Raw genomic sequence first — 14,380 nt, 5'->3', positions numbered from 1 at the left:
TTTTTTTTTTTTTTACAATTTTTTTAGTCAAACCTATTTAAAAAAATAACTTTTATCAGTATAAATATCATCTTAAAAAAGTATTATAAATACTATTTTCAAATTTCTTACCTAATACACATCACAATATGCTGAATTTAAATAATTCCCCACATTCACATGAAATTGTTTCACTTTTACATCTACCCAAAAAACCCTTAATTTGTAGCATGGTGTAATAAATGATTTGTGAAGTATTGGATATTGATATTTCAGAGCCACATTATGGGGATTTTTTTTATCATTTGTTTTGTTGGTTTAATTTAGGCGGTAGTGGAATAAGTCAATATACAATATGTTTTCCAAGTTACTGATTTTCAGTAGAAATGCTTATGATGGACCCTAAATATAAAGTTCTGTCAATTTAACTGGGGCTAGGAATTATTTTAGAATTACAAGCCATTTTTCATTTGGTTCTTAGATGGCCAGATACATTCCACTGTCTCTACACCCCTCTCTCTTTTCAGGATGCAGATGAATCCTCTCCTTTGCCGACCAGTTCAGATATTGTGAAAGTGCCTGACCCCCAGATGTGCATGGTGCGTGTTAAATTAGTTCAAATCAATTCATAGTTTTGATAATATCTGTTTTGACCACTTGATTGTGTAAATATATATTGATGTTGATTGTGTTTTTGTTCCACTTCAGGAAAATCTAGTGGAGAGTAAGCATCATAAACTGGCCCGTAGTTTGCGCAGTGGACCTTCTGACCACGATCTCAAACCTAACGCAGCCACACGTGATCAACTTAATGTAATTGATGAAGCGAAATGCAACTTACACACAATAAATCACTGCAGATGTGTGGATTAATATACATCTATGTGTCTATCACAGATCATAGTGAGCTACCCACCTACAAAACAGCTGAGCTCTGAGGAACAGGACCTTGTGTGGAAGTTTAGATACTACCTCACCACACAGGAGAAGGTGAGTGAGTGCATGTGTAGTCCAGGGCCATTGATGTCTATGTGTTGTACATTTGTGTGTTTAGCATCGTTTTTAAATTAGGTAGCAGGGTGGTGTCTCAAAAGGATAGTTCACCCAAAAACTTAAATTTAGTCACCATTTCACCATTTATTGTGGATGGTAAAGGTTCTTTGTGGAACCATGTCGATAAAAAACCATTATTTTTAAAGGGATAAAAAAATGAGATTCATTTTTCTGTTGAGCACAAAATAAAATATTTTGAAGCATGTTAGAATCAGAAAAAACTTACTGTGGAAGTCAATGGTTGTTGGTTTCAAAAATTTTCAAAGAAACTTCTATCTTGTTCAACAGAATAAAGAAACTAAAACAGGTTTGTGACAAGTGAAAGTTGAATGCATGATGACAGAATTGTCAGTTTTGGGTGAACTATTCCATTAATTTCTGTTCAAAGCAGAAGCTCACTGTGTGTCTCTTGTTTGTAGGCTCTCACTAAGTTCCTGAAGTGTGTGAACTGGGATCTGCCTCAGGAGGCCAAACAGGCGCTGGAGCTACTGGGAAAGTGGCGTCCGATGGATGTGGAGGATTCACTGGAGCTGCTGTCGTCGCAGTTCACCAACCCCACCGTCAGACGCTATGCCGTCGCCAGGCTACAGCAGGCCGATGATGAGGTGTGTTTTTTTGTGTAAATATACTGACAATGTACTTTCAGCAAAGTTTGTTTCCAATATTTATTTATAAATAAATAAGAAGTTTGACATAGCTCTGCAATAATATACTGTTAGCAGCCATTCTGAAGCCACATGTACTGCTGAAAGTGATATATAGGTGAATATGTAAATATGTTCTTCACTCTTTTTCTCGAAATATCAAAATAAACATGACAGAATAGCGTTGGCAATGAGAAAACAGGTGTTATGAAAGCATTTGATCATTGCATTATGAATATGTTTGCACCAACTATGGCACTCCTGTTTCTAGTCTAGATATCTAAACATTCTTAATCCTATAACTACCCTACCAAGAAAAAAATTGGATTGCATTTCTTAACCCTTAATGTCGCTAGTTAAGACACTCAAGGCATTTTTTTAACACATTCCATAATTTCTAAAATATTAACCTCTACCAAATGGTTGATATGTGAGTTCAGGGTTAAAGGACCGGAATTAATGCATATACTATGAAAAAACCTGAAAATATGATGTGCAAGACCTATTTATTAAAAAATTAAATAAATAAAACACGTTTGAAAACTAAATCACTTTTTTTTTTAAGTATGCCATAAAATATTTCAGATTTTCATTTAACATGTTTTTTTTTTTTTTTTTTTTTTTTTTTCTCACAACAAAACCAAAATCAGATGTAGTAGTGCAACAGGATGTTTGTCATTATTTAAAACAGTAAAAGCTTGGTCAGTTGTTTGGTAGAGCAGGCAGTCAAAGGGTAAAATGCAAGAAGCAAAAAAAAAATGTCTTGTTTTCAGAAGGAAGTCAAAATTCAGAGTCAAAGTCAGAGTTTTTTCTTAAAACGAGCAAAATAATCTCATTTCAAAATGAAATCAATTCAGTTATTTTGCTTGCGCCATTGACAGATTATGTTGCTTGTTTTTTTTTTTTCTGAAAACAAGACAATATGTTTTGCTTGTCTAGGAAATGCTTCTTATTTTATAAATGTTTAGATATTGGACTAGAATCAAGCCAATTTTTTTTCAGTGTATAGCGCTTTGTGCACATTATTGCTTTAATGATGGCGGGTTTACAGATTTAAACATGAAGAAAAAAGTGTGCATCACAACTTCAGTTTCTACTATGAAGTCAAAATGAACTTTTGGCTATATTTTTTGTAAATGACATCACACCCGTTCTTCAATTTCGCTTGGCTAATCCCCCAATAGACTTCATTTGTGAATGGTTTTAGGACATATAAGTATTATAACAATTTAAATAACTGTGTATATTTTAATCTGCAATATACTCCTATGATGACAAAGCTGATTTATTAACAGCCATTACTCTAATTTTCAGTTATTTTTTCTTATATGCTGATTTGGTGCCCAAGAAACATTTCTTTTATAATTTCATGCAACTGTGATTCTTCTTAATTCTTCAATGAATAGAAAATGTCTTTAGAAATCTTTGTATGTCAATGATTTGAATCTTTAATAATCAGTATAAACTATACTTAAATACACATGCCGTTACAATGTGAGTCTATGGGAATGCTAAACGATTAGAGAAACTTGATCTTTCTGTAGATGCATGTGATTTTGTTTGTGACTTGTGCCATTAAATTGAGCACACACACACATACACATACACTTCATCTCTCGTTCCAACTCCTTGTAGGATCTGCTGATGTACTTGCTCCAGTTGGTGCAGGCATTGAAATATGAGAATTTCAACGATATCCAGGGTGGTTTGGAGCCTGCCAATAAAAGAGACAATCAGGGGGGTTTGACCGAGAGCTCGACAACAGGAGATCTGGACAGGTCAGCTGACACCTCACAACAACATCCAACATGCATTACTTTTCCTAAAATGACAGCATTTCAAAATGCGCATGAACAATTTCTGAAGATGTGTGAAACTAACAGAATTCAACAATCAAATACATAGTGAGAATTTTCAACTATTTTAGTATTTCTTTTTTCCAGTTCTCAGTTGGCATCAGCTATTGCAGTGATGCCCAGCTCACAAAAAGGCAAAGAGGGAACAGATGGTGAAAATCTAGAGGCAAGTGAAAAAAATAAAAAAGTACATTTTGGCTAATGTTGATGATTATGTAACCGTGTGTATGACCTGTGTTCACAGCAAGATCTGTGCACCTTCCTTATATCACGTGCCTGCAAAAACTCTACACTGGCAAACTATTTATACTGGTGAGTACAGCATGAAGGTATTTTGCAGCTCTGCTCTTGCATGACCACAACACGTTTGCCAGTGCTACAGACTCAATATGCAAGATTTCAGTTAAATATGTTTGGCCGTTGTCTTTGGCTGTAGGTATGTGATAGTGGAGTGTGAGGATCAGGACACGCAGCAGAGAGACCCAAAAACCCATGACATGTACCTCAATGTGATGAGGCGCTTCAGTCAGGCTCTTCTAAAGGTACTTTCACATTCACTTAAGTTCACCTAAAGGGATAGTTCACCCAAAAATGAAAATTCTGTCATCATTTACTCATACTTTACTTGTTTCAAATCTTTTTGATTCTATTCTATCTCTTATGCCAAGCACAAAATAAGATATTTTGAAGAATGCTGAAAAGCTCTAACCTTGTTTTTCAAGTCAATGGTTACAGGTTTTCAGCTTTTTCAAAATATCTTCTTTTGTGTTTAAAGAAACTTATGAAAGTTTAGAACCACTTGAGGAAGAGTAACTAGTGGGTACATTTTCATTTTTGGGTGAACTTTCCCTTTAAGTCAACAAACTAATGTGATGATGCACTACTGTTTAAAATAGGGAGTCGAACAATTTGAGTCATGTCTTTAAATAAGTCACATGTTATCCCCATGGCTGCATTTATTTTGTTTTTAAAGTCATAATTTTTGTAAACTATTATTGGGGTTTAAAACACAGTAAAATGTTTTTTTTTTTTTTTACTTCCTATAATTGGGAAAGCTCCGGTCATTACTCCAGTGTCTCAAGAACCTTTAGAAATAATTCTAATATTTTTTTCTAGATTCTTTCATGAACAGAAAGTTTAAAAGGACAGTATTGTTTGAAATATCTTGAGCAATTTTATAGTCCATTGAAAATCATTAATTCTGGAAAGTTGTTTTTAAGTAGTATCGCATGCAGAACTTATAGGTGTAATGACAAAACAGACATCAGAAGATGTTTGATGCTTAATATACATTTTAAAGGTGTTTGTCACATTCATAAAAACCCAGATTTGAACAGAAGGGGTTGTTTTTATTTCCCCTGGTTTCAAATTGTACTTTAATGATTAATAAAAGTGTCTGGCTGATTTATATAACCAAATAAAAGATGTTTCTCTCAAATATCAAAATTCTGTTATAAATTTTCAATTGATGCAGTTTTTGAAAAAATGCTACACTTTGTTGACAACAATGGTAACACTTTAGTTTTGGTATTACCAAACCATTAACTAACACTACTAGCTTGACAAACTACTTATGAACTGTTTATTAATAGTTAGTGAGGTAAGAGTTGGGTTTATGTTTTGGGTAGAATTAGGAATGCAGAATAAAATCATACTTTACAACTACTAATGGACAGTTAATATCTTTATAATACGCAGGTAATAAGCCAGTAGTTAAATGCATGACTTGGTAATGGGAACTAAAATAAATTGTTACGAAAACAAACAAAAAGTACTCTCAATTGTAAAAAATGCTTTTCAGTCAGCAGAACATCACGTTTTGCATTGCCTGTAGTAAATGTGCATCAATAGGAATGAGTAATCAGTAACAGCATTTTAGTTTTTGAGTGAACTCATTTTTTAATGCTTAAATCGATGGAAAAAAGAAATAATTGATGATGTGATGTTAACGTGTGCTTCCAGGGTGATAAGAGTGTGCGAGTGATGCGTTCACTTCTGGCCTCCCAGCAGACGTTTGTAGATAGACTGGTGCAGCTCATGAAAGCTGTTCAGAGAGAGAGCGGAAACCGCAAGAAAAAAGTATGTTGCATTACTCTGAATCAGTTTTATAACTACTGGACAATCTTTTCTTTCAAGTCATTGATTTACTTAAGAGTGCCATTTTTTTCTATCTTTTTGTGTCTGACAGACGGAGCGCTTACAGAGCCTGTTGGCTGATAATGAGAAGGTGAATCTGTCAGAGATTGAGCCCATTCCTCTCCCTCTGGAGCCACAGATCCGCATCAAAGGCATCATTCCTGAGACCGCAACGCTCTTCAAGGTATGAATGATGCATTGTCTGCTGCACTCGTACAACCCCTGACTTCTTGCTTTGTCTCCTTCAGAGTGCTCTGATGCCAGCAAAGCTCATCTTTAAGACTGAAGATGGAGAGCAATATCCTGTCATCTTCAAACATGGGGATGACCTGCGGCAGGACCAGCTCATCCTGCAGATTATCTCACTCATGGACAAGGTCAGATCTCATTTTATGTATAAACATGCGTTCAGAATCTGAAAGTCACCATGGAATGAAGTATCCATGCACATCATTGTGTCTTTTTAAATCATGTGGAGTAGTATTCCTATATTTTGCAGCAGCTTTTTTTTTTAGATGGTTGGCATATGTATTGTAAAAATACCAAACCATAACTATCCAATTCGTTCCCAGTGCACAAAATCAATTTTTTTTGCTGCTGTTGTTGTTTAAGAAACTGTTTTACTGGGATATACATACACAATTATTAGACCTCCTGTGAAATCTTTGTGAAGATTGATTTTTTCAACATAATTTTAAAAACTCATTTCTCCTAACTAATGTCTATGATGACAGTGCATATTATTTTACTATTTATTTTTGCAAGATATCGGTATAAGTGAGTTAGTACTACTATGAAGTGCAAATTAAAGTCTTAACTAGATTAAGGTAACTAAGCAGGTTATTTAAATTGCCAAGTCATTACTCAACAGTGGTGTAAGAATGTTTTCCACTCCAGCGGTTCGAACTGTAGTTTTGCCTAACGGAAAAAAAAAAGTTATTAGTGTGATGGTGAAAAACTGTACATTTATAGTTAAACCATTCTTCTGCAATCTAATACCAATAAATGGAAATAAGGGCAGTTAAAGAAGAGGAGCAGAGCAGGATACTTACTATTTTGTATCTTTCTTGATCATGTGGCCAAAGCCCAAATACTAAGACAATCAACAAGCGACCACAGCGTAAAACCCACAAAGTCCATATATTAACCAGGCCCTGATCTTGTCAGGATCCGACTTTAGAATCAATATGAACCTTCTTGGTGAAAAAGACATGCTGTGCCATATAAACAAATGCATATGATCATTTACATTCCTACAGTGGTTTGTCTGTAGCCAATCAAAAATTTGGGGCTGATAATATTGGGGCTAATAATCTTAACAGTTCTACTTTTTTACATATTTATTCTTATTCCAGCTAAATTAAAAGAAATAAGGCTTTCTCCAGATTAACGTTGTCATGGTAAATAGTTGATGTTTTTATTTTAATTTTATTTCCTACATTACAAAAGGAATTTAAGTTTCACAATAATAAATTGGTCTGATAAATGGCTAATAGAGACTCTTCATGTAAATGTTATTGCAACTTCCATTATAAGCTGACTTGAACATCTTAAATATCTGTTTCTTTTTCTTCAAAGTAATATCGGTTTCTTTTTCTTCAAAGAAATGTGTTTATTTTGCGAGTTTGTTTGCTAAAGCTAAAATTAAACATGGAAAAAAAGTGTATTTAGTGTTTTTTTTTTTTATTGCTATCTGTATTTACTCAATATTTCTTATCTGCAGTTGCTGAGGAAAGAGAATTTGGACCTGAAGTTGACTCCATACAAAGTATTGGCGACCAGCACCAAACACGGTCAGTGCTGCTTCACTTATTGTGTGCAGGATTCAAACTATTAGCCAGTCAAGAAAAATTTGAGTTTTAGCTCATTTTGAGCTTCGCCTCACACATGTCTGCAGGTTTTATGCAGTTTGTGCAGTCAGTGCCTGTGGCTGAGGTTTTAGCGACTGAAGGAAACATTCAGGTAATGCACTACATCCTAGTTGTCCAGTCTAAATCCAATCCTTTTTCTCAAACAGCTAATCTTGGTAAAATTTTACAATTCATTTATTACGATAAAACAAAATCCTTTTTATTGCAGTAATTTTTGTGTAATATACATTTTATACATTACAATTAGTATAGTGGACATATGAAAAATTCTTATTTATATTTGTAGTACAACTAAAGAAACTGATCATCTATTAATTAATTACAAAGTGCATATTATTTTATTGTTCTCTTGGTTAATTGTCTCTCCATGCAGAGTTTCTTCAGAAAGTACGCACCCAATGATAAAGGACCGTATGGCATCAGCTCTGAGGTCATGGACACGTATGTTAAAAGCTGTGGTGAGTTCAGTTTGTCAATCAGGTCACTTTATTTGTTATTTAGCACCTCAATAAACACATGGTATGGTTTTGATAGTGGGTCAAAACGGTCTACCACAGTAAAAGTGTAATAGAGCTTTTATTTATTTGTCTGTTGTATATTGTTTGTTTTGTTCTGAACAAAAACAATGACTATTATATCTTTTTTGAAGACACCCATTAAAGCCATCAGTGTTACAATAGTTTATATATCAAAAACAAAAAATCCTATCAGGCCTATTCAGAACACAATTCAGTTAATGACAGATAAAAATATGCTTTTTAAGGGTCACAGTGCAGCCCTGAAATAGACATTTATTATTTCAAAATCTCACTATCCCTCAAACCACTAGGTTTTACCCATTTGTCAGCAAGTTTTTAATCATTTAAAATATACCATTTATTATGATCGCTTATTCTTATATACAGTTGAAGTCAGAATTATTAGCCCCCCTTTGAATTCTTTTCTCTTTTTAAAATATTTCCCAAATGATGTTTGACAGAGCAAGGAAATTTTCACAGTATGTCTGATAATGTTTTTTTCTTCTGGAGAAAGTCTTATTTGTTTTAGTTCGGCTAGAATAAAAGCAGTTTTAAATTTTTTAAACACCATTTAAGTACAGCATTATTAACCCCTTTAGGCAATTTTTTTTCAATAGTCTACAGAACAACTTTAAGCTGTATAGAAGTGTCTTGAAAAATATCCAGTAAAATATCATTTACTGTCATCATGGCAAAGATAAAAAAAATCAGTTATTAGAAATTAGTTGTTAAAACTATTATGTTTAGAAATGTGTTGAAATTTTTTTCTTTCTGTTAAACAGAAATTGGGGGAAAAAAATAAAAAGGGGGGCTAATAATTCAGGGGGGGGGGGGTAATAATTTTGAGTTCAACTGTATAATAAGTACAGGTCAAGTACATTTGACATGAATATATATGTTACATTGAAACCCAAGGAAACTATTCTCCACCCTTTTTGTTCTGTTTGTTTGTTTATTTATTTATTTATACATTTTAAAACACATTACAAAAATATACAAAAAGGACAAAATAAAAATGTAACAATAAGCAAATACAGTAAAGAGTAGTTTGAGCAACAACAAAAAAACACTAGTGCAATCTTACATACAGAAAATACAGGTCTACAATTTGCTGACCAGAACTAGTATCAAGTAGCAAGCTGGGAGTAGGGAGTAAGGACTGAAACAGAAGAGGCAAGGTGAAGCTGAAGAGTTTGGACATGTTTGCGAAGGGGTTCCCACAGTTTAATGATAGTTGTGCTAGGTTGGTGAAGAGAGTACCTAATTTTCTCTAATTTCATAAACTAAGATAATTTCTTATCCAACAAGTGTGAGGAGGAGGGTAAGGGCTCTTCCAGTTCAGAAGAATTAACCGCCTAGCCAGAAGAGTTGAGAAGAAGTTGAGAGTGTGGCCGGGTGGGAGAACCCCAAATAAACCAATAATTACCAACAGTGGTAATAGCAGACAACAACAGGAAAATTTGCCTCCAAAAAGAAAACAGGGAAAGACAGGACCAAAACATATGAATTAGAGTAGCTGAACTAGAATGACACCTGTTGCTATTATTGGTCAATAATACGGATTGATGCAAGCTTGCCTGCTCTTAGACCAATGAGCTCTATGCACTACTTTGCATTGTATGAGCCTGTGACATGCACAGATTGAGGAAGAATTAACCCTGTTCAAGACTGCTCTCCATGTCTCCTCGTCAGTTTCAATTTCAATGACTTTTTATTTTATGAAACATTTTTATTTTTTGAAACATTTGTATAGACACTTGCCTTCAATTTAATTTAAAGTCACCAGGGGTCACATATTTAAATGATATATATGCATGAAAAGGTTGTGATCTACAAAAAAAACCAGAAAACGAGGGAATGTGTTCAACTGTAAGTAAACATTTAGCTGCAATATTGACTTAAAATGACCAATTTAAATCATCATATGAGGCATAATCATTAATAAATAAATGTACATTTATTCTGGTGTACTTTCACCTTTAGGAAAGTTTCTATACAAATTTTAGAAATCAGAACCCAGAACGGTACACTGTAAAAGTGCTGCATTCCACACAGTTACTTCTTGTTGTCCTAACACAAATTGATAAACTGTATTAAACATAAAAAAGCCTTAACAGCCTTAATACACCTCTTTTCTAGACAAAAACACCCATGACTCCAAAAAGTGCTGCAAATGGATTTGCTATTTAAACAACGTAGGGCAAAACGGGAAAGTTACAGTAGGGTTGCGCTGGTCTGAAAATAACAACACATCACAAACACGTCTTGCGCCTTATTGCACTGGGTGTATGAAAGGGCCTCTTGTCTTTGACACACAGAGTAAAAATTCAAGTTCAAAAATACAAGAAACCCACAAGTTTCCTTAAATGCCTCTGAGTTGAATATTTCCCTCTCGATGTCCATGAACTTTAGTGTGTGTTTCTTTTGTTTTCAGCGGGTTATTGTGTGATCACCTATATCCTCGGGGTCGGAGACCGACATCTAGACAACCTGCTTCTCACCAAGACTGGTACATTTCAAGAATGCACCATGTTTTTAATTACTGAAAAAAATCATGGTATATGCTGGTCTGTCTCTCTCTCTGGTCTGTGTCTCTGCAGGGAAGCTGTTTCATATAGATTTTGGGTATATTTTGGGTCGTGACCCTAAACCCCTGCCGCCCCCTATGAAGCTGAGCAAGGAAATGGTGGAGGGGATGGGGGGCATGCAGAGCGAGCAATACCAGGAATTCAGGAAACAGTGCTACACCGCCTTCCTGCACCTACGCAGGTCAGACTTAAATACAAGATACACACTAACACTCTAAAGCTTGGCTTCAGGGAGATCACTTTTACATTTACATTTAGTCATTTAGCAGACACGTTTGCCCAAAAAGATGTGCAATTAAAAAGGCATTCAACAAGAAGAGGCAATACACACAAGAAGTGCTTATTATACATAGCAACTGCTCAGACAATTAGGTGCTGAAGTAAAGAGGGTCAAGTGCTTTTCTACTGGTGGTTTAAAGCCCACTCACCTGAGTAAAGTGTATATATACACTTGAAGTCAGAATTATTAGCCCCCTTGAATTATTAAACCCTTTGTTTATTTTTTTCTCCAATTTCTGTTTAACGAAGAGAATATTTTTTTTCAACACATTTTTTAAACATAATAGTTTTAATAACTCATTTCTAATAACTGATTTATTTTATCTTTGCCTTTTTTTTCCTTGAAAGTATAAATATTAAAGATTTTTTCCTCTTCATATACAGATACTCCAATCTCATTTTGAATCTGTTCTCTCTGATGGTGGACGCTAATATTCCAGACATTGCGCTGGAGCCTGACAAAACCGTAAAAAAGGTTTGTGCACTTCTCTGTGTTGGACTTCAGAGATTAAATCAACCGCTGAGTATTTATTTGATATTTGTGTTTTGTTTGTCAGGTTCAGGACAAGTTTCGATTGGACCTCTCGGATGAGGAGGCGGTGCATTACATGCAGAGTCTGATTGATGAGAGCGTTGGAGCATTGTTTGCTGCTGTGGTTGAACAGATACACAAGTTTGCACAGGTGTGTGTGCGTGCGTGCGTGTATTTCCTCATTTTAATCCAATCATTTATGTCATTTCAAAATTCAGCATATAAATGGCAATGTCCATTTAAAATGTTGAAATGTTCATTTGTAGATGTTTACTGATTGTAGATGTAACCCCTGATTAAAAAAGGGACTCAGCTGAAATGAATGAATGTTGAACTAAAAATCGTCTTGCTCTGTTATTCTTCTAATTTTCTTGGTTTACAGCAATGTTGTTTGTGCTGTTAAATGCTGGAATACACAAAGCTCTGAATTATTTTATTCAACTGATCACTGATTCAATGCTATTATTCATTAAGTCACTTGCATGGTTTCTAAATGAATCAGGCATTTTCAATGACTCATTTGAATGAATTATTTAATGAATCTCTCTTTAAGGACTTTTTAAATTATACTTAAAGAAAAAAAAATCCTGAATATATTGTGATGTGTATTTTTTTATTATTGCACTTGATTATATTGATTATGACTTTACAAACTATATTATAAATCATGTGAACATTTTCATATTAGTCAATAATATTACTGTAATTAATTTAAAAACTGAACAAACATAGGTGTACACACATTTACTCAAGTAAATAAACAGAATCAATGATGGGCTAAAAATCTGGGCCTATTTATAAGACTTCATTTAGTCTCCTTGTAATGACTCTCATGTTTTCCTTGTGGGTTTGTGATTCAAAAGTCTTGAAAATCTGAAAAATCTATCATCAACAGTGAAATGCTGTCAAATAGGCACAAATACTTCTTGAAATACTTCTAATTCTTGAAAAACTAAATCCAGAATAGCCAGCTAGAATTAAAAATGGCTTCGTTACTGCAAATTTTAAAGTCTAAATTAAAGACTCCTCTATTTTTTAAGTCGTTTGAAGAACAAGTCTCTTCCTCAGGAGGCCAGTGGTCTCGTTTTTAATCGTGTTTAATGTGGTCAACTGTGGTAGCACCTTTTAACTAGGCAAATTATTTAAAGGCTCAATTAAGTTCTTGTTTTAGGCATTGAAACCAAACTGGTTTTGTAGAATCTATTTGACATCTTTTATTCTCTCTTTTACATTGTGTGTCTATTGCTGTTTTGTTCTTTATGTTCGTACTGTTTGTTTGTATCTTCTCTGTAAAGCACTTTGTGCGGCATTGTGGCTGTTTGGAAACATGTTACTGTATATGAATAAATATAACTTGAACAAATAGCACTCTTTTTAATAATGTTTGTATGTTTATACCCCTCAGTATTGGCGCAGATGAGCAGATGTCATGAAGACTAATTGACATCATCGGTGAGCACCAGATGGATGAACTGCACCTCAGAGACGGGCAGGAGACAAGGATGTGCCAAGGCCACACTAGTGATATCATCACTCATTCATGCACTCGGTCTTCACTCCACTGAATATCTTTGTAAATATATTATAAAAATGTAATAAAATGATCTGTATATGTAAAAAAAAAAACAAAAAAAAAAACAGCCAAATAAAGACTTCAACTTTAGCATGTGTGGTCTGTATATTCATTTTAAAAAGCAAACACACACACAAAACAAAAATGTATAAATCAGTAAAGCTTTATTTATATGGTGTTTTTCAAACAAATGAATGCTTTACACAAAGAAAATAATGTACATTTGAATTATTAGTGATGATGTAAATTAAGGATAGTAACTGAAGCTCACCAATAAGAAGAGAAAACGAATAAAAATATATAAAGTAGAAAAAGATTTTAAAGATAACCCAGATAAAAGGTTGATAAGATCTTACATGAAGGCCAGCCTGTAAGTCTATAGAACTGTATTAAAGATAATGAATCATCCATTCTATATGTATGGAAACCCTTGATTAGGCAGATATTTGGTGTCTGTGGACGAGGATCTGTGCGGTTTTTTTTAATCCGTTTGTGAGTCACACCTTCCTATGGGGAGTTTTTCACAGCATTATTAAACAGCTTATATGTAGACAATTGCCAACTGAAATGGGAAACAAAGTTCAACCTATATTGTAAGATGTGATCTGGACCAAAACAACTTGTTGCCTTATTGTCTTAAGTTGCACAGATCTTTTTTTTTTTTTTTTTGCAATAGTACATTATAAATAAAATACAGCGACAAAATTATTTATTTTCTTTTCTGCCAAGAATTCAAATACTGAGATTATGTTCCATGAATGTATTTTGTAGATCTATTGCTGTAACTATATAAAAGCTTTTTAGCAATGCACATTGCATATCAAAAATTATTTAGACAAATTTCATTTTGTATGTATTTTGCTTTATTGCACTCTCAGATTCAAGATTATATATATATATATATATATATATATATATATATATATATATATATATATATATATATATATATATATAATATTTAACTATAAAGTATGCATACAAATGTATTGTATTTATTGATATTTTGTACAGTATTTTATGTTTTGTATATACAAATAAATATACAATTTTATACATATATAAATGTATGTATATTAATATATATATGTACTTATATGTATACAATTTTATATATATATGTAAGTATGTATGTATGTATAGTGTTAGCATCTGAACATAAATCCCACTAAGCATTTAAGTTTTCAGGTTTAGTTTTTGCAAATAAAAGCTTGAACAATGTGCATAAAAAATAAAATCATAAAAATCATACATTTATTGACTAATACCACTGTTGAAGAACTGCTCTTTCACACAAAATAAACTTGAATCAAAAGTATTTTGGTTATTATTATTGAAGCACAATCAATCA

General features: G+C 33.5%; 1 protein-coding gene across 3 annotated transcripts in view; it reads left to right on the top strand.

The window, feature by feature from the left end:
- pik3c3 (phosphatidylinositol 3-kinase, catalytic subunit type 3) overlaps positions 1–13,119 on the top strand; it is a 28,435-nt gene extending 15,316 nt beyond the window's left edge. The window contains exons 8-26 of one of the 3 annotated variants that reach the window (XM_087259296.1): positions 507–578; positions 688–792; positions 877–969; positions 1,452–1,637; positions 3,312–3,454; positions 3,620–3,698; positions 3,777–3,844; positions 3,969–4,074; positions 5,495–5,611; positions 5,721–5,852; positions 5,917–6,045; positions 7,392–7,461; positions 7,566–7,630; positions 7,913–7,997; positions 10,492–10,566; positions 10,658–10,826; positions 11,309–11,399; positions 11,482–11,607; positions 12,862–13,119. In XM_087259296.1, the coding sequence (XP_087115422.1) occupies positions 507–578; positions 688–792; positions 877–969; positions 1,452–1,637; positions 3,312–3,454; positions 3,620–3,698; positions 3,777–3,844; positions 3,969–4,074; positions 5,495–5,611; positions 5,721–5,852; positions 5,917–6,045; positions 7,392–7,461; positions 7,566–7,630; positions 7,913–7,997; positions 10,492–10,566; positions 10,658–10,826; positions 11,309–11,399; positions 11,482–11,607; positions 12,862–12,876 (1,926 nt within the window). In that variant the 3' untranslated portion in view covers positions 12,877–13,119. 3 annotated transcript variants of the gene reach the window in all.
- Positions 13,120–14,380: the final 1,261 nt, after the last annotated feature.

The sequence above is a fragment of the Danio rerio genome, chromosome 7 (assembly GCF_052040795.2).
Source record: "Danio rerio strain M-AB ecotype USA chromosome 7, GRCz13ab, whole genome shotgun sequence".
Taxonomy (NCBI): Eukaryota; Metazoa; Chordata; class Actinopteri; order Cypriniformes; family Danionidae; genus Danio; species Danio rerio.
Note: the sequence above shows the minus strand (reverse complement) of the source record. Positions and strands in the feature narration are given on the sequence as shown.